This window comes from Garra rufa, chromosome 21, assembly GCF_049309525.1.
Source record: "Garra rufa chromosome 21, GarRuf1.0, whole genome shotgun sequence".
NCBI lineage: Eukaryota > Metazoa > Chordata > Actinopteri > Cypriniformes > Cyprinidae > Garra > Garra rufa.
Window position 1 is genome coordinate 16732257 of NC_133381.1, and position 21481 is coordinate 16753737.

The 21481-nt window shown below is 35.5% G+C and overlaps 1 protein-coding gene across 1 annotated transcript in view; it reads right to left on the reverse strand.

The window, feature by feature from the left end:
- The window catches only part of atp6v1ba (ATPase, H+ transporting, lysosomal, V1 subunit B, member a), a 38544-nt gene extending 18956 nt beyond the window's left edge, over nt 1-19588 (reverse strand). Inside the window, exons 1-6 of the mRNA XM_073826733.1 lie at nt 19371-19588; nt 2490-2545; nt 1548-1646; nt 1357-1450; nt 1176-1253; nt 288-427 (exon numbers count right to left, since the gene is read on the reverse strand). Coding sequence (XP_073682834.1) covers nt 288-427; nt 1176-1253; nt 1357-1450; nt 1548-1646; nt 2490-2545; nt 19371-19479 — 576 coding nt within the window. The 5' untranslated portion in view covers nt 19480-19588. The remainder of the gene's footprint in view (nt 1-287; nt 428-1175; nt 1254-1356; nt 1451-1547; nt 1647-2489; nt 2546-19370) is intronic.
- Nucleotides 19589-21481: the final 1893 nt, after the last annotated feature.

Consider the following 21481-nt stretch of genomic DNA (forward strand, 5'->3'; position numbering starts at 1 on the left):
AAAGTTTTAAATATGGATAACCCCGGAGCCATGTGGAGTACTTTTTATGATGGATGGATACACATTATTTTGCTCTAAAATCTGGACCACTACACATTGACATTATAAAGCTTGGAAGAACCAGGGCATTTTTTTTTTTTAAATGTAACTCCGATTGTATTTGTCTGAAAGAAGAAAGTAATATACACCTAGGATGGCTTGAGGGTGAATCATGGGGTAATTTTCATTTTTGAGTGAATTATCCCTTTAATGTTGAATAATGCACAGGCTGTGCTGTTAAAACACACCTCATTATGCGGCAGCCCAGCAGCACTAAAGATGGGGATCTTCTGTCCACGGGCGATGCTGTTCATGCCGTCAATAGCAGAGATGCCAGTCTGGATCATTTCCTCAGGGTAGATACGACACTGAGGGTTGATGGGCTGACCTAAGAAGAGTAAAAGGGAGTACAGTAATCTCACCTAAGCATGAAAAAAATCTGGTACTTGAGAGTCTACAAAGTACAACTTCTATTTCTAAAGAAGGAAAAGAGGGCTAATAGAAAAAATGAAGATTTTCTTAAGGCAAAACTATCCACATTGACCATGACAAATGATAAAGGCTTATATTTTAGAAAAACGCTTTCTCGTTAAAGCATATAAACGTGCTACACACTATTTGGAGTGGTGTGACCTTGAGGCCTGATCAACCTTTTATTACTCCCCTTCTTATCCATTCGGCTCATTCAATCATTGCCCTGAATCGCTATTGTATACTTATGATAGCTCAAAAGATCACCTTTGCCATTTCAGCTTAGCGGAGATCAGGGTCATGAGGTCAGTAAATGGCTTAAAAAGCACACAAAAATTCCAATTCAGCCTCTCAAAATAGTCAAATACCAACAAGGAGGAATTGTAAGCATTGATGAACATATTCTAGCACGTTGGCCTCTCAACTAAGCTGCAGACAAACCGAGTGCATGCGGCACAAACGCAAAGACAAAGAACATTTAACATGGCTGGTGGCAGCCTAATTGGCAAAGATGTGCTGCTAGAATTTAAAATCAAGTTAACCCCAAAATCTAGACATAATAAAACCACAGTATTGCTCAGTCATCTATGTGCCTCTAAAGAAGACACTTGTTCCTGCAAATGTTACATAAAGCTTTAAAAAAAAAAAAAAAAGAAGGCTCTTACCCATGATGTCCAAATAGTCCTCAGCCAGAACAGTAGGACCCCGGTCAATGGGTTTACCTGACCCGTTGAAAACGCGTCCTGAAATAAAAGACACTTTTTTCATGGCGTCTCTATTGGTTACGTAGAAGACACAGAAAGACTATTATTACATAGGCTGCATGAGCATTAGTTATACGCTTACCAAGCATGTCTTCAGACACAGGTGTGCGCAAGATGTCACCAGTGAATTCACACGCGGTCTTCTTAGCATCAATACCTGAGGTGCCTTCAAACACCTAATTGGCATAAAATGTAAATATTTTTTAGTTATGACCTGATCATAACCTTAGATACTGCATATGTTGATATCCAATAAATATTGTCGAAACTTGCCTGAACGACAGCCTTGGTACCAATGACTTCCAGAACCTGCCCACTCCTTTTAGTCCCATCAGGTAGGGTAAGGTGCACAATCTCGGCATAACGTGGAAACTGGAATGAAGGAATGAAATGAAAATGAGGATCAATATACAATACCATTCAAAATGTCAATTTGTCAATTTAAAGGGACAGTTTACCCAAAAATATAAACATTCGGTCATTAATTACTCACCCTAATGTCATTTCAAACTTCAGAACACAAATTAAGATATTTTTAATGAAATCCAAGAGCTTTCTGATCCTTCATGGACAGCAACGCAACAGACAAGTTTAAGGCCCAGAAAGGTAGTAAGGACTTTGATAAAATAGTCCATGTGACATCAGTGGTTCAACCTTAATCTTATAAAGTTATGAGAATACTTTTTGTGTGTAAAGAAAACAAAAATTACAAACTTATTCAACAATTTCTTCTCTTCCATGTCAGTCTTTGACAGCCTTGAAAGTGTCAGTTGTGTTGCTGTCTATGCAGGGTCAGAAAGCTCTCGGATTTCATCAAAAGTATCTTAATTTGTGTTCTGAAGAAGAATCAAGGTCTTTTGGGTTTGGAACGACATGAGGGTGAGTAATTATTTAACAGAATTTTCATATTTGGGTGAACTATTCCTTTAACTTATGAGTCAATTCAACTATACCATAACAATAACAAATGCCATTTTACAAATTAAATATTTTTCAAATATAAAAAAGGTATTTTAAATCGTTATAAAATTTCACAATATAACCGTCGTTGATCAAATACATGGTGAGCATGAGAGATGTCTTTCAAAAATGTTTAAAAATCAGTATTTTATTACTTAATTTAAATTTAGAAACAATTAGAAAAAGGTCAACATTTAGTTACTTTAAATGTTTAAAAAAAAACTCTATAATACTTTAGTTTTTCATAAGACTTACTTTGACATTGTCCAAAATAACCAGAGGCCCATTTACACCAGACACAGTAGAGTAGGCTGAGGATGACAAGAATAAAACAAAATGTAAAAACAGGGCTCTAAACACAACAAGCGTTTTTACAAAATGTGTTATGACTGCAAAAGGCAGCTACCTGGATCTAAACCCTGAGAATTAATATTCAAATTTACACCTTCAATTTGCATTTTTATTTGAGCATTTGAGACGCCCCTGAATAGTAAACATGCAATTACTAAAGAGAGACATATGGGAAACTTTATTGATTCTAGGTTGCTGCACATCTTCTTGACAGCTGTGAGTGAACACACACACACACACACACACACACACACACACACACACACACACACACACACACACACACACACACACACACACACACACACACACACACACACACACACACACACACACACACACACACACACACACACACACACACACACACACACACACACACACAGGGAGAAAAACACATTCACACATGCATATACCGACTGCAAGCACTAGCTGTGACCAATAAAGTGCATGAAATTTGCTACAAAAGCCCACAATCACATGGAAATGAGGACTCTTTCTCTTGACACCTGTGCATCTAATTGTACACAGTGACCTTTACTGGAGTATTCTAAATGGCTTTCATAAATTTCCATGTCCAAATGTCAGACCTAGAAGATCACAGTTAGCACATTCAAGGCGGCTTTTTCTGCAGATGTCACGATGGGGGACGACATCTTCACTCTGTTCCTCGAGGGACAATTACTTGGCTCAGACTATGGTAATTTATGATGGTTCCAGGTGCCCAAAAAGTCTCATATAGCCTATATAAACAATTACATTCATTTTAGGGTGACTGGATGAACTATCCTTAGGTCGAACAAGCCACTGAGAGTGGGACACAGATGTCACTTTAAAGGGAAAGTCCATCCACCGCCATGTCGTTTCAAACCTGTGTGACCTTCTTTTCTCTGTGGAACGTAAAAGAAGTTATTTTGAAGAATCTTTTGGTTTTCATTGACTCACATTCTATGGTCAACAGATACAATGAAAGTCAATAGGATCTGAAATTGTTTGCTTATCAAACATTCTTTAAAATATCTTATTTTGTGTTCACCAGAAGACAGAAATGCATGTAAGTTTGGAACAACATGAGGCTAAAAGTAAGTTATTTTTGGGTGGACTATACCTTTAAGACACTTTTCCCCCCCATCACGACTGAGATTCATGTGAATCCTGAATCACACTTAGGCATACAGTCATATAGTCATTAACAAACTATGAATCAGAGAGCAAGCCTTAAATATTACAACAGAAACATCAGAGCTAGGAAAAAAAATGTATAATAATAATAATAATTATTGGAGCTGTGGTGCTCATCTGGAGGAGGAAGGTTCAAGTCTGACTGGCAACATATCACAATACATTACTTTCTGCCCAATCTATTAGTTTAACTATGCAGAAGCAAGAAAATAAAACTTTATAAAAAGACCGAGTTTTTTTGGTCACTTCAGTCTGTCACATAATTCTTCAGAAATTATTCAAAATTTTTTCCAAATATTTCAAATTCTTCAGAATTTCATTCATTTTTTTCCCAAATATTCCAAATTATCCAAAATTTTACCACCCCCCCCCCCCCCAAAATATTCCAAATGATCCAAAATGTCATTCTAAACATTTTCCAAATACTTCAAATTCTCCAGAATTTCATTTAAAAAATGTTCCAAATATTCCAAAATTGTATTACATTTTTATATTCCAAATTCTCTCAAATTTTATTCTTTTTTTTTTTTTTTAAATATTCCAATGTCTCCAAAATTTCATTCTACACATTTTCCAAATATTGCAAATTCTAATCCCCCCACCAAATATTCCAAATTCTCCAAAAATTTAATTCTACAAATTTTCCAAATAGTCCAATTTCTCCAAAATTTTATTACATCCCCCCAAAAATATTCCAAATTCTCTAAAATGTCATTCTAAACATTTTCCAAATATTTCAAATTCTCCAGAATTTAATTTAAAAAATGTTCCAAATTCTCCAAAATTGTATTACATTTTTATATTCCAAATTCTCTCAAATTTTATTCTTTTTTTTTTTTTTTTAATATTCCAATGTCTCCAAAATTTCATTCTACACATTTTCCAAATATTGCAAATTCTAACCCCCCGACCAAATATTCCAAATTCTCCAAGATTTAATTCTACAACTTTCCAAATAGTCCAATTTCTCAAAAATTTTATTACATCCCCCCAAAAAATATTCAAAATTCTCTAAAATGTCATTCCAAACATTTTCCAAATATTTCAAATTCAGAAAATCTCCGGAATTTAATAAAAAAAAATGTTTCAAATTCTCCAAAATTGTATTACATTTTTATATTCCAAATTCTCTTAAATTTTATTCTATTTTTTTCAAAATATTCCAATTTCATTCTACACATTTTCCAAATAGTACAAATTCTCCAAAATGTGGTTATTTTTTTTTCCAAATATGCCAAATTCTCCAAAATGTCATTCTCAAAGTTTCCGAATATTCCAAATTCCCCAAAAATGTTATCAGTTTTTTTTCCAAAATACTCCAAATCCCCCAAAATTTCATTCTACACATTTTCCAAATTCTCAATTGTTTTCCAAAATATTCCAAGTTCTCCAAAATTGCATTCTACAAATTTTCCAAATATTTGAAATTCTACAAAATTTTGAATAGTTTAGAAAAACATATGGAAGATATAATAGAACATGGAGCACTGATTTTTATAAAACCACATAAAAATTTCATGAATGACTTGGTAACACTTTACTGTAAGGTTCCATTAGTTAATGTTAGTTAATGTATTAACTAACATGAATGCAAACAAAGCACAATACATATATTACATATGTAAAATATACAAACGCATTTATCAATATTTGCTAAATAATATAATATAATAATAAGTATTGTTCATTGTTAGTTCATGTTAAATAAAGTAGTTAACTAATATTAACTAATGAACTTTATTGTAAAGTGTTACCCGTGAACTTTAGCATCTTAAAAAATACTCATGTGGCTCTTATACAAGTCTTAAAACCAGTCAACCTCCAATGTTACTTGCTACTGTAATTTAAAGTCTTAGTCTTAGTCTTACAGAGCTGTGGTGCTCATCTAGGTGAGGAAGGTTCGAATCGGACTTGCAACATGGCACAATACCATTTTTCTGTCCAATCTAATCATTAAGAAGCAAAAAAATATATAACTTTTTTCCCATTTCCTCAATGTAATAAGCACTTTTTTAATGACTGCTGAAGTATTTTTACAAAAAGCCAGCCAGTGTTTTTGGTCCAGGCTGCAGGTGCATGCTCAGGGTGGGCCATCATTAGCAGCAGAGGGTGTGGTCTCATACTTTGGCCTTTTACTTTGCATGGGAAAACATTAGCCGTCCTGTCACAGGAGCCAATTTGGTGTGTGTCCTTTCACTTTGTTTCAGCGTGTGTGTATACGTGTGTGAAAGAGAGAGACGGTGCACGCTAGATGGAGAAGAGTCAGCTTTGTCTGCTCTGGGTCGTCCATCACGCCTCAGTGTGTCGGTTTTGTGTGCGCCGTCAGACTGTGGTCTGATATCAAAGGCAGTAGGAAATGAGAATGGACTGTCTCTAACGCCCAGCACAGCAGCCCCACGGGGAGCAGACACTATGCCACTAATTAGGCTTCAGACAGCAGAATCATTTGTCAATCCACTATTGCCTTTTCCCACACACACACACACAGACACACACAGACACACACAGACACACACACACACACACACACACACACACACACACACACACACACACACACACACACACACACACACACACACACACACACACCTGCACATCGTGACTTTCCTTACTGGCTGAGGAGAAAAAGAAAAGTGAAAGAAAGAAACGTGGTTCCATCCTTTTGTGTTATTTTCCCCCTTTCTATCTATGGCTTTATATTTTTGTTGTTTTTGTGTAAAAAAAAAGAAAAAAAAGAAAAACTAGAGGAACAAAAGAAGAACTGTGAATCCTATGAGGCCCCCTGCTCTCACAAATTCCTCTATGAATATTGCATGGAAAAAAGATTTAAATGTCTTGTGCCAATCTATTATTCAGATGAAAAGTATCACAGTTACTAAATGACAGGCGTGTTTCCCCTCTCCGGCTGCCCTGTGGTTCTGCCAGTGAATGGAGACAAATGTGTCTAACATTAACTAATAGCACCTTGATTAATTAACACAGCCCACTGGCTACTAAAAAAGAGCTGTAGCAATTTCAGCTACTGCCTTGCAAAAATTAAATATATACACACACACACACACACACACACACACACACACACACCCTACAACCCTTCAAAAACCTGGGGTCAACTTATATATATATATATATATATACATACATACATACATACATATGTGACCCTGGACCACAAAACCAGTCATAAGGTTAAATTTGACAAAACTGAGATTTATACATCATATGAAAGCTCAATAAATAAGCTTTCTATTGATGTATGGTTTGTTAGGATAGGACAATATTTGGCCGAGATGCATCTATTTGAAATCAGAAATCTGAGGATGCAAAAAAATCAAAAATACTGAGAAAATCACCTTTAAAGTTGTCCAAATTAGGTTCTTAACAATACATATTACAAATCAAAAATTACATTTTGATATATTTACAGTAGGAATTTTACAAAAAATTTTTGACCCATACAATGTATTTTTGGCTATTGCTACAAATATACCCCAGCGACTTAAGACTGGTTTTGTGGTCCAGGGTCACATATATATGTGTGTATGTATATATAACAGTCAAACCGAAAATTATTCAGACACCAGATTGATATTTATATTTAGTGGGTGCAGGACACTATGGTTCATCTATGTAAGTGAGGACAGCTAAATAAAGCTGTTACATATTATACCAAAAAAATCATACAGTGGACTACCAGTAAAATTTATTAAAATTTGGGACCAAAAAATTACTCAGACACTTTGACCTGACCATTTTTTGCTTAAATGTTTTTTCTTTAATTGTTAATGCAACCTTTTTACAACACAGACTAAACAAAATTAGGCATTGCTTGGTAATTGGTCAACAAAGTATTGATAGTTGCGTAAATATTGTCATACTAACAGTTCCATAAATAATGTAATCCATTACATACCTTTTTTTTTTAACTTTGAGTTCTTGTCATATTTTATTACCATTTTCTAAACTATAGCAAATATAATGATAATGTGAAAAATGTTGAAGGTGTCTGAATAAATTTAGGTTTGGATGATGTCTTTTATGCTCACCAATGCTGCTTTTATTTAACCACAAATACAGTAAAAGCTATAATATTATATATATATATATATATTATAAAATATTACTCTTCAGTGTCACAAGATCCATCAGAAATCATTCTAATGCTGATTTGTTGCTCAAGTAACATTTACATTTTGGAAACAGTTGTGCTACTTAATATTTGTATGAAGTGTGATACTTTTTTGTATCATTATAAATATCTGTACTGTCACCTTTAATTTAATTTCACCCTTCCTGAATAAAACGTATTATTTTCTTTGAATTGTACACACTTTTGAATTGTAGTGCATGTATGAACAACATATGGAAATACATAATCTATAATAAAACTAGGGATGCACCGATCCGTATCGGCCGATCACTTGCGCGTTTTGTCAGTAAAGCCGGTTCTGTAATCAGCGGTAAATGCCATCAGGTGCGTGATTTCACGTTGAGCCGTATATACTACACACAGCCGTTGTTCACTGACGAGCTGCGCACTTTCTCACTGATAATGAACATTGATTTGCGCAGCTCGTCGGTAAACAACGGCTGTGTGTAGTATATACGGCTCAACGTGAAATCACGCACCTGATGGCATTTACCGCTGATTACAGAACCGGCTTTACTGACAAAACGCGCAAGCATGATCGGCCGATTCGGATCGGTGCATCCCTAAATAAAACATACGGAAACAATGATTTTCAAAAAAATAATTTTTTGTATATGTCTTAAGTAGCACAGGTGTATTTGTAGTAATAGCCAAAAATACATTGTAAGGGTCAAAATTATCGATTTTATGGCAAAAATCATTAGGATATTTAGTAAAGATCATGTTCCATGAAGATATTTTGTAAGTTTCCTACTGTAAATATATCAAATCGTAATTTTTGATTAGTAATATGCATTACTAAGAACTTAATTTGGATGGTCAACGACGGTCACATAGTTAGTATTTTGGCTGGATGATCATCAATAAAACCTAAATAAAATTACAAAAAAATCCTTTATTGCAATATCAGTAAATTTTGTTTTCCAAATTCCTCTTCTACCATCAGTAGTATACACTGCTGATATTACAGCAAAATTGAATGAAAAAGAACAGATTATATGCTGTCTTCCATCTTGTACACTAAAGAGAAAAAAAAAAAAAAATCAAAACATGTCTAATAAAACAAGAAATTTCACAAAAAGATATTAGCTGCGCAGGTGAAAGACTTCATCTCCCATTATGATGATTCCCTGAGTGACACGTCTTCCCTAAATAAATGATTAGTCTCATAATTGCCGTTATTACAGTGAAAGAAAAACAGTAGTCAAATCACCCTAACACTGAATATTCGCTCTCTCCAAACACACAAAAACAGATGCGTTCCGCAAATTCGCGAACACACTAAAATGCACGCTTCCTGCAAATTCCATCATTTTCAAGACATTATGGCTTTTCCTTCCCTCCGTCCTTTTTGCCTCAGCCCAGACAAATTGCAGTATGTGCTTCACAGGGAGGTGCTTATAAAATGGATTTAATAGCTACACTTACCCTACAAATTGCCCATATGTTTCAAAGGAGATACATATGTCTATTTACTGAGAGGTGATCATAATTACGAGGCTGGAAAATTGCGGCCATATAATTGTACATCAACCCCTTAAAAGTCTCTCGAACGCAACGCAAACTGCTAATGGAAAACAGTGAGGAGCTGAAATCTTTACTCAAACAAAGCTCATGACATGCTCCGATATTGTGCACGACATTAGACGAACGCTAAACGAAGGCACGCAGGTGCTAATCTGCTCTGCCGAAGCAGGCCGCCGTAAGTTTTTAGTCAAACAACCAAGGTGAAAATTAACATTCATCTAAATACGAACAAATGAACAAAACAAGGTGCACAAACACACTGTAAGAAAATCTGATCATAAATAAAAAAAAAAAATAGCTTTTTTAAAAATAAATACAAAACCAGGGTGATGAAACGACCCTGCCGAATCATGAGCCATTCGCCTTCCAGCTCTGTGATGAAGATGGCGGCCCACTTCAACTCCACACACAGAGGACTCGGTGCCTCATAAGAGGCCTTGTAAAATAAAGATTAAAAAATGGCTATACATTCACATGGTGTGAAGTAGCAACATTTCCCATTAGGCTTGAAAAACTTTCCCCACCCCTCCCAGGACACTTGAGTTTGAGTGCGACGGTCCGAGGGCTAGGCATGCAACACCAACGCGGGTCAACGTGAGGCCTATGGAGCTGCCAGGCCCCATTGTGTGCCGAGATGTTAATTGGTTCTAATCCGGCGGTAGAAGCTGTTTTGGTAGCCTGACCCCGCGCCCTGAAGGACACCTTGGTGTGAAATACTAAAGGGCCCATTCAAGTGGTGCTGAAAGGAGGCATGGAGCATTCCAACACATTTCCATCTCTGCTGAGAAAGAGAAGCGCTGACGGGGAGGCGGGAGGGGGACAGTGGGACAGACGTTTATTTTTTTTTTCTCGGGCCGGCCGGTAGCGTTGCGCCGAAACTGAATTAACGATACAAAAGCGCAGGCAAAGGTGCCAGGCTCGTCTCATTCACGCACATCCTCCTGTGTTTCTTCTTTTTCTTTTTTTTTGCAGAGCATCCGCACGGTGGTTTCCCATAAGACGTAAGAAAAGAGAGCGCTAATTGCCCCGTGTTTGGGATCAGATAGACACAAATGCAACTGTCATTAAACAGACAAACAAGCCTCACACAATTCCGCCATGATGACACCCGCTAAACTTACCCCACAAGACCCACATATTGAGATTTGATAATGAATTCGGAGACATTGGGCGGCTTTGATACCGTAACTGAAAAAGACTGATCCTGTCGGAGGGGACAGATGTCCGTATGCATCCAAGGACAATCTATGAAAGCCTAAGAACGGGAAATGAAATCGTATTCTGAGCTGGAATAGTTCAGGTTTTCATTGTACAGACGTTTTTCCTAAAGAAATTGTAAGAAAAGATTCTCATTTGTGACCCTGGACCACAAAACCAGTCGTAAGTGTCAATTTTTGGCACTTTTGGGGTGATTTGTTAGGATAGGACAATATTTGGGTGAGATACAACTGTTTGAAAAATTTAGGAGGGTGCAAATAAATCTAAATGGCGAGAAAAATCATCTTTAAAGAAGTTCTTAGCTATGCATATTACTAATCAAAAATTAAATTTACAGTAGGAAACTTACAAAATATCTTCATGGAACATGATCTTTACTTAATATCCTAATGATTTTTGGCATAAAAGAAAAATTACTAATTTTGACCCTACAAATACAAATACACCCATGCTACTTACAAATGGTTTTGTGGTCCAGGGTGTTTAGCATGACCAAACCTGTTGCCAACGGCTTCATAACTCATATTCATAATTCAGAGACTTTGAAATCACACGGTTTGATGACACCTCTACTTCCTGACTGAGAGAATAATGAACAGATTGTTTAAGCTGTATAAGTGAACAAATGTTCAATGGCAAAATTAACTGAACCACCTGCCAAAACGCTACAAAATTACGCGGCTATTCGGCAAGTAGGGACAATGTTCAATACCGCCAAACATAAATGGCACAAAACGTACGTACTGTGCTTTTGATTAAACGCACATTAGCACATTTCTGTGAAAATAAAAATTATTTTCGTGAGCATAATTGAGGCCGCAGTCCTGTAAATACATATAATAGCTGCAGGATTCGAAACTCAATGTTACTACGCCTATTCAGAAACATGCTGAACACTGAACAAATGCAAAAATTGGGGGACACAATAAAATGCTTTTTGGAAGAAAAAAAAAAAGAAGAAGAGAGAAACGTTGGATGACCAATAGATAGACGTATGAAAGACAGTGAATCAGAGCTCACAGGGGACCTTGATGGTATTCTCTTGGACTTCAATGCTAACAGAGGGAATCCAATTATGGCACTGACAGCACAATGTGCTACACACTCAAAAGGGCAGGTTTTGGATTTAGCAGACTACGTATCAAAATAAATCGAGCAAAATCTGGGTTGAAAGATGATTGTTTTGAATGCATAAAAATATTAATGACAAACTAGAGAAATTGTTCAAAGGGCCTTCACGATTTCACACACACACGCACACACGCATTACAGCCTCGTTGGAAAAACTAAAAAGTGCTAGCTAATTAAATTCAAACATTTCCCAAGCAGAATGTTTTACTGTCTGATTATGAACTGAAAAGTCAAGAATTTTTTTTATTAATGAATTAAAAATGAAAAAACAAAAAACATTAAATGATAAATTAACAAACAACTTAATTATAATATTTAAAGAATGCAAGATTAACTTTCCCATGCATGTTTATCATTCAAGTCAGGTTAATGAAAATAACGTAATGCCCTTTTCAAGAGACTAACGTGACACCACGACTCAGAAATGAACTTGACATGCTATCAAAACTAAAAAAAAAGTCCACTAAAAAAATAAACAAAAGCAAGACCTGAATGCAACACACAGACAGTCTGATAAAGACAGACACACACACACACACACATACACACACACGCAATTGTGGCTGTTCATCTGTCCTAACAAAGACCTCCACAGTGATGACACCCCCATCAAACAGGAATGCTTTTAACCCCACAGGTAGAGGCAGAGGCTGTAACGGAGGACTCCCCACACGCATGCACTGATTGGGTCGTGTGTAATCAGACGACTGCGTATGTGTGTGTGTGTGTGTGTGTGTGTGTGTGTGTGTGTGTGAGGTGGGGGGAACGGTGGGAAGAGCTGTAATCTGTGTGTGTTTCCTGGCGGGATGCAGACTGAAGGGGTGACAGCTAAACTGAGACAGCTGGTTAACCCCGCTGCCTCTCGAGGAGAGGTGGCAAAGTGGTGCAGTTACAATAGATCGAAACAGCCGTAATGTTACTGCAACAGTTTGAGAGTGATTTGCAGGGATAGGCGGGTTTTCACCCGTACGCTGCCTAGCAACAGATCTATAACAAAAGTGCAATGCGGGCCCCCTATGACAAGCCAAGTTTACGCTGTTTGTCATATTTCATATTCATGTCCATGCAGATGGCGTGCTCAAGTTACTTTGATGTCAGAAATGACAAATGATTTCAAATCGAACTATTTTTTAAAACTAATAGGACATTCAACGCTTGTTATTTTCTGTAAATGCACGCTTTGCAGTAAGACACATATTAATGCAAAATATAGTTTTTTTTAAGTGCATTAAGTGGTTGAGGGACAATTCATACTCTCTTTATCAGGCTAATTAGGATGGATGTAGACTAAAAATTCTAAGAATATAAATCACCATCCTCAATGTAAATTTAATCCGAACCAAAAATGATTCAGACATAAGATATCCAGATATAGTTTGATATTTTTTTTTACTAGTGGGTGCGGGCACTATAGTTTATGTATGTAAGTGAGGATAGCTGAATAAAGTAAACCGTGACAGAATTCTTCATACAGTGGACTACCAGTAAAATTGATAAAAAGTTGGGACCAAAATTATTCAGACACTTTGACCTGACCATGTTTTGCGTAACTGTTTTTTCTTTAATTGCTAATGCAAACTTTTTAACGCCACAGACTGAACAAAATTAAGCATTGCTTGGTAATTGGTCAAAGTATTGATAAATATTGACATACTAACCAAGCTTTTGGTTGATTGTAATCCATTACATTAATTTCTAGTAAAATGATTTGAGATTATCAAGATGAATTTGTTCTGACACAGTTTAACTGAGTTCTTGTCATATTTTATTACCATTTTCTAAACTATAGCAAATGATAATTTGAGAAATGTTGAAGGTGTCTGAATACATTTTGGTTTGACTATTTTAAATAAATTAAATTATAAATATAATTTAAAATACAATTATGACTAAATAAATGAAGCTTTTTAATTATATTAAAATAACGTAACATAATACACGGTAATATTTAGATAACACTTAGAAACAAACAAATTAATTCAATATTTAATTATAATTAAAAATTTAATGAACTAGTTTGAACATTCTGCAATGTGCCAATTTTTTGGTAATTCTTCATCTTGGGAAGGTTTTTTTTTTTACCATTGGCCTTCTTACCTAGTATGATTTCTGTAAAATGTGCTGAAATAGTCTGTAAAAGTGAAAAATCACAGGCCAAATAAAATGTATTTTTGAATAATAATTTAAAAACGTATAAAGTATGCAGACGTGAACATTGAAAATTCCATAAAATAAGGCATTTTGAAAAAGCAATGTTTAAAGTTGTATTTGAAACATTTTTTTTTTTCATAGACGTACAACATGCTTTTAAGACAAAACCTTGTGTGAAAAACAGTGTGTCATATATGTGACGTGCATAATGGGATAAAAAGCTTCTTTTTTTCCTTTTCAATCTAAGTAGTCCATAATTTTATATACTTGGATACTATTTTTGAAAGTCGACTATTCTATACTCGTCTTTCATTTACTTTTCTTTGATGGCAAGATGAAGTCGAACGCCCACCGCGGGCTTTCTTTTTCACTGTCACGACAATTGATTAATTACAGGCGGACAAAAGGATTAGCAACAGGAAACAGTGGATAAAATAAAGGAGGGCTGTGACATCTGAAAGATTTGTTTATAACCATGTCATTACGGGTAATTGTTTCTTCACAGAAATACCATTACCGTGCTGAATGTCTTTTCAGCACATTTAAACGTCTATTCAGCATTAAAACAAAGCGAATAGACAGTCTGGGTTAATTGCTTTTGTTGCAAATGACGTGATTAAGACAAAAAAGGCCGCTGCTTCCAGAGAAAAGATGAATGCACTGTACGTTTACTTTGTTTGTTTGTTTCTTCAGGCATCTTCGAAATTCGACTGGGCACAAGCGCGCTCACAAATTGCTTAAACACACCAGTCGGCGACGACAAACAGGAAAAATATGTGGAAAAGGGAATTTCAAATATTTGATATAGTCTAAATCTGCATTCTCTACATACCAAACATTTTGGGACAAAATGCAAAAATCCTTCCGCTGTGCTGTTTCAATGGCTTTTTTTTTTAATTTGGGATAAAAAAAAAAAGTTTTAAACTTGAAGGTCCTTCCAGTGTTTTGCAGGCTTTTTTAAAGGACAAAGCAGGACCAATCAGACCCGTGCTGACGGACACAGCCTCTCGACTGTGATGGCATATCAGGCACTGCAAGGACTCATGGGTACAGATCTGTGTGTTTGCCTTCCCATCAGTCTTCATTGCCTTCAATCACAGCCCACTATCAGCATGCACTCTGCCACTGATGAGGCACAAAATGGTGCTGCTATCTGGCATGCCTACATTAGAGAGGCTTTTTTTTTTTAACAGTATTCCGGGGGGCGTTTCAGATCGGGGGTCTTTACGCATGCAGCTTCTTTGGCTTTCAGAAGGGAAGGCTTCAATTCTTCCATTAAGTAATTTATTTTCTTCCTGGTTTGCTAAGAGGCTTTTAGCCTGAGCTTTCCTTTGACACTCTTCGGAAAAAAAGAGAGAAACAGGCTACCTGTGCTCCTTGTGGGACAGTGTGTTTTGAGGTCTAAATTAATGAGATTTACAGTGAATAACATCAATAATACACATGAAGGGGAAAAATGAGAGAAAGATGCCAGACGAGCTGTAATTTTAGCAAGGCTCTCCATTAAAGGGGTAAACAAAATTAACTACTCAAGTGCTGAAACATCATACACAAGAGTCAAATTATGTTATCGAAGAGATGCCGGTAGCACATTATGAGTCTGCGGCGTCATCTGATGTTTCAGCAGGCTGAATGGAGGACATTGTGAGGTTCCGAGAAAAAGAACAAAATATAGGTTATTACCCCCCAAAAAGTACACATACAATAAGAGATAAAATAGGAAAAACATTCATCATACTGGTACTTTTTCTCAGCCTGAGGGTTTGGCTCACAGGATGCCTACTTCCCCATAAATAAAAAATACACTTCCTCTGCAATTTAAGCAGGACTAAACCACAAGAACAACAAAAATGTTACATTAGCTCACCTCCAGCCTCAAATGCTAGTAGTTATACTATCATTTAAAAGTTTTAAGATAGTATTTTCTTTGCTTCTGAAAGAAATTCAGCGAGGATTTATTAAATGAATGATGGTAACAGAAACTGATAATAATACAAAATGTTTCTTGAGCTTCAAATCAGTATATTAGAATAATTACATTGAAAATACATTTAAAACAAAATAAAAATAAAATTGCAATAATACTTATAGTATTACTGTTTCACTATTTTATTTAAAATAAACATCTTTGTGAGCATAAGAAAAAAATATTATACCAACACTGAACTTCTGAACAGTAGTGTAAAACAACTAAAGCAACTGAAGGAAAATACACAATTTTGCAATTGGATTGCAAAGAGTTGGTCATCAGCATTATACTTAGGGTCTACTTCCTCAATTTGACCAATCATTGCATCTCAGTGGGGTTTCCTTATCACTGTACCAGGTTCAAAACTGGCCAAACGAATGTACATGTTGCATTGCACTATAGACCTCAAAAATAAAACTAGATTTAATGTTTGCCATCGACATTTAAACCAAAATTTATTTAGACCCCTTCAACATTTCTCACATTATCACAGTTTATTTGATATAGTTTAGAAAATGGTAATCAAATATGACAAGAACTCAGAGTTAAACTGTGTCAGAACAAATTCATGTTGAGAAATCACAAATGAATTACAGTCAAACCAAAATTTATTCAGACACCTTTACCATATCTCACATTATTACAGTTTGTTTGCTAATTGCTATAGTTTAGAAAATGGCAATAATATACACAAGAGCTCAAGAGTTAGAACAAATTCATCTTGATAATGTCTATAACTTTGACAGAAGGGAATGTAAAACATGGTCTGGTCAAAGTGTCTGAATAATTTTGGTGGTAGAATTTTTAGGTATAATATTTTGCTATCCTCACGTACAATTAGCCTTTTTCACACTTCCGTGTTTCTGGCTTCCGGATTGGCGCTCGCAGGGTAAAAGTTTTTCCGGTGACAGCAGTGGCCGTACTTAACATGCGTAAATTCGGGAATTTAAGTCTATTTTTTACAAAATAGATACTATGATACTATGATATATACCGGGGTTTTACTCTAAAAATAGCAAACATTTTTTCTAAAATTTTGTGTCAGCTTCTGGTCATCACATAGACTCTGTTTATTTAATTATGAATGTTAGCACTTATAATACAGTACAGTTTTGAGTTTTGCCGTTCTGTCTATTTGGTGCTGGCTGTGCATTGAGTGTTCACGTCATTTTTTTCGCGATTATTAATGTTGTTATTATTATTATTAAAGTAATATTGTATTTTCTACTTGCTCTCCTTTGCATTATTAATTTTACGGTGTAAATGTACGTTGCATAGTGTGCCCAGGGATATACATAATAAAATAATATAATACTAAACAAGACAATACTCCGATTAATGGCTTTATTCCATTTGGATCTGGATTACGTTGCTGTATTGAGTTTATGCATCATCCAGACTCGGAATTGTTTAATTTAATCTTGGGAAAATGTGCATTTGGATATAAAGGCTGTCAAATGCTGTTATAATTTACCATGATGTAGTGATTCGAGGGAAATGACTGAGTAAATTGAGAAAATACGCTTAAATATACCGGAGATTGAGAACAGAATCTATAGCTGGCGCTATGTTGCGCATATTATATTGATGAGTCAGCGGTCCGAGTGCCCATATAAATCACAAACAAGTAAAAATGTTGTTTCTTTGTTGATTATATAACAACAACTTGGAAAACAGACAAAACAGAAAATGTAAAAGGCATTATTTGAGACAAGAGCATATTAATATAATAGGCGCAGACCTGTAGCGGAACTGACTTTACCCTGCGCTGACGTAATTTCCGTTTTTTGTGAAAAAGGCTTATAAACTATAGTGTACTGCACCCTCCTAGTTAAAAAGTATCAAAAATGATATCTTGTGTCTGAATAATTTTTGGCTTGATTGTATATGCAACTCCTAAACACAGACAAAGTACACTTTTATCACTTATACACACATAAAATGTTCATAATGGGAGTGACGCTAAAAACTGATGACTCATCCTGCACTATCCCAGTTTGTCCAATCAAATGCTTAAGAATAAGAATCCCCCTCCCCCAATATGACATGCACCTGAATCACAAGTAGCAAGCCATGTGACTGAGACCTAACCAAAGCTGATTTGCATTTCAAAAAAGTCTCCTCCAAACTTAATAGAAAATGTCAACACAGGAAAGAAACAGCGCTTTTCATGGGGTTTTAAACAATTTGTGATGTGCTATTAGGTTGCGTCTGACAAGGCAAACAATTTGACAACAAAACCCTTGACAAGAAATGGAAATGACAAGAGTCAGACAGAGAGAGGCTGAACACAAAAAGTCAATTTAAAAAGACGTGATGGACAAGAATGAAAAGCACTCTTCAGTAGCCCATATTTCTGATAGACTGAAACAGCATGAGCAGATTCGAGGATGGAGCTGAACCACTGATAGTTCCACACACCACTGTCAAATCAGAGCCTGGCAAACAAATACCTTATGGTGTACAACTGTTAATTAACTTTGAAACAGAACCATTATGATAAAAGACTATTCTGCAACCTGGCAGATACTAATATATACTATGCTGACAGGAAATATGTACAGCAAAAACTCTAATTGCAGTGTTTGAATTAAAAAATTATGAATAAACATTAGGGCTAATGCACAATCATATGTAACTTTTTCAGTTACCAAAATAGTCACATGATTTGTGTGGAGCTGAAGGTTCCTCATTGAACATTATTCACCAGCTCAGCTGGGTATCACGTGATTATGTCACATGAGAGGGATCATCACCATCTGTCTCTCTCTCTGTGTGCATTAGCTTTTGCGTAAGAATCGAAAACAAAATCATAAACACATCAATTCCGATTAACAAATACAGACCTAACTGCATATATGATATATATACTATCACACTATTAATATCAAAGTGATATAGATCAATAACACATTCACAGAGGGAGCCTTCAAACACTCATATACCATAGTTAAATACCAAACTAAATACCAAGCAATCGATACCATTAATGTAAAACATACGACGATTTCAGATCAGATCAGATTAAGCGATCTGCCTATTTAATGAGATTTAACGTTAGTCCTGCTTGGCTAGCTAGCATGTTTAACGTACACTTGCTTAGACCTTCAAAGACACCAAAGGTTATTCGCTTTTTTATAAGAATGACCTTAAAAAACTCATTTGTTTTGTTTATTCATATAAAGACCGTTTAAGAAATGAATAAAAAGTGCAAAAGTGCTAATCGATTTACTATAAACAGCTCAAGCTAGTGTTAGCATGACAGCTGTGCTACTTTGACTCCAGTATGACATTTGCCAACAGTAGCGATACATTAGCTTTCTCCTGGTGGTGTTTAACCTCTGATTAAATGTAAAATGCTGATTAAAAAGGAGTAAAAAAGAATAAACTTTGCAAGAAACAGCAGATGTGCTGCTGCTTTTAGCTGTATGAATGAAAGCTGAATGACACTCACTCAGTCTGGGCTGGGAGATGTAGTTTCTGACCACGGCTTGAGCGTGTTGCCGTGCCGCTGCTTCAGGGCCGTTCAGATCCACGGGCCGGTTCGCTACTAATGTAGACATTGTTATTATTTTTCGTAATTAAATTAAACTGGCTAAGTGTAAACAGATCTGTGCTGCAAGCGGATGAACAGACCGAGTCATATGACAACCGTGGTCAGGAAGTAGGACTCGTGCACCCGCACGTAAAAAGCGTGCGCGTAAGCGCTTACAAGCGCGTGCATGAGACAGCAAGCGTCCCATGACTTTGTTAAACACAACGTTTAAACTGAAATCGTATGTTGCTGTGAATATTTTTTGTTGTTGTGAGAAGTTTTAGATAATTGGGCTAAAAATAACTAAACACGAAAAGTAGCTAGTTGTACGTTTTTAAGATTTTTAGGAAGTTTTACGAATTTAAGAATTCTAGATGTGTGACCTGGACCACTCATAAGTGTCAGTTCTTCAAAACTGAGATTTATACAACATGTGAAATACAATAAATAAATAAAGTAAGTTTTCCACTGATGTACGGTTTGTAGGATAGGACAATATTTGACCTAGATACAACTATTTAAAATCCGAAGGTGCAAAAAAATTAAAATGTTGAGAAATCGCCTTTAAAGTTGTTAACGAAGTTCTTAGCAATGCATATTACTAATCAAAAATTAAGTTCTGATATATTTTAAGGTAGAAAATACACAAAATATCTTCATGGAACATGATCTTTACTTAATATCCTATATGATTTTTGGCATAAAAGAAAAATTGATCATTTTGACCCATATAATGTATTTTTGGATATTGCTACAAATATACCCATGCTACTTAGGACTGGTTTTATGGGCCAGGGTCACATATTTGCCTGTTCCACCTTAAGATACTGACTTTGTTGGCTGTATATTATATAGCATTTTAATACAGTGGAGGTTTTGACATTGAGGGGCAAAAATACTTTTTAATGCCTTTTCATAATTATCTAAAATAATAAAAAATATAATGAAATTTTTTTTATAGGTATTCACCCCCTCAATCATTACTGGTACAGTCACTTGGTTTTAGAAGTCACATTAATAGTTAACCACAGAGACTCAAGGCTGTAATCGCTGACAAAGGTGTATTTAAAAACTGATTTAAATGGGATGAATACATAGGAAAATTGTATGCATAAATTTGCGCTCATTTGTAAAACAGTAATCACTTTGAAATGAATGAGTATTATTAATTAGCATCAAAAAAGTTAAATTAATTCCTCTTCTATGTTGCAAAACAATAAAAACCTACAAGAGGCAAATACTTTTTATAGCCACCGAAAGTCTATTAGAGAATGAATGAATCACGAAGCACCTTATTTTACTGAGGTGAGGGCCTTGCTTATGAAATAGCAGCACAGTGTTAATTAAGGCTTGAGCATTGAAAAGTAGACATACAATTTATAAAAGGTTCTTACTTTTTAGATTAAATTGATTTGAAATGTTGTTGTATTCAGAGCTTCATTAGCATTACCATCCATTTACACGTTGTGTTTTTATAAGACAGACTCAGGCTTGTATAACCTTTGAACAAATATCTCTTTTGATTCACTGATGCAGGCTTTAATGAAAAATACAAAACTTACATTAATGAACACACACACAAAATATGTCGTACTTTGTTGAGAGAACTCAAATGGCAACTTCTTGATTGCTAAAGTCAGCAAGGTTTCTTATTTCACACATCTGCTACAATTGCAACAATAGCATTTCATCAGTACAAATTATTATTTTTTTCATGGAGATATTTAAAACATACCTGCTTATATCTGAGATTTTAAGCAATGACATGAGCACAATGAAGAATTAAAAAAATTATTTCCAAATTTCCAGTGATGAATTACACTGGAAACACAAATTAAAAGAGTTCATCTGTAAATACCTATTCCAACTGACATAATCAAGTTAGTATTTATTTATTTTAGCAAACTACTTGCATATCTGTAGAACATAAAATCCACCTATTTCCTGAATGCGGAAGTCTCTCCCGACTGGAACGATGCTATACAGTACATTTCCGATTTCTGGTGTTTCTAGGGAAATGAACATATTTT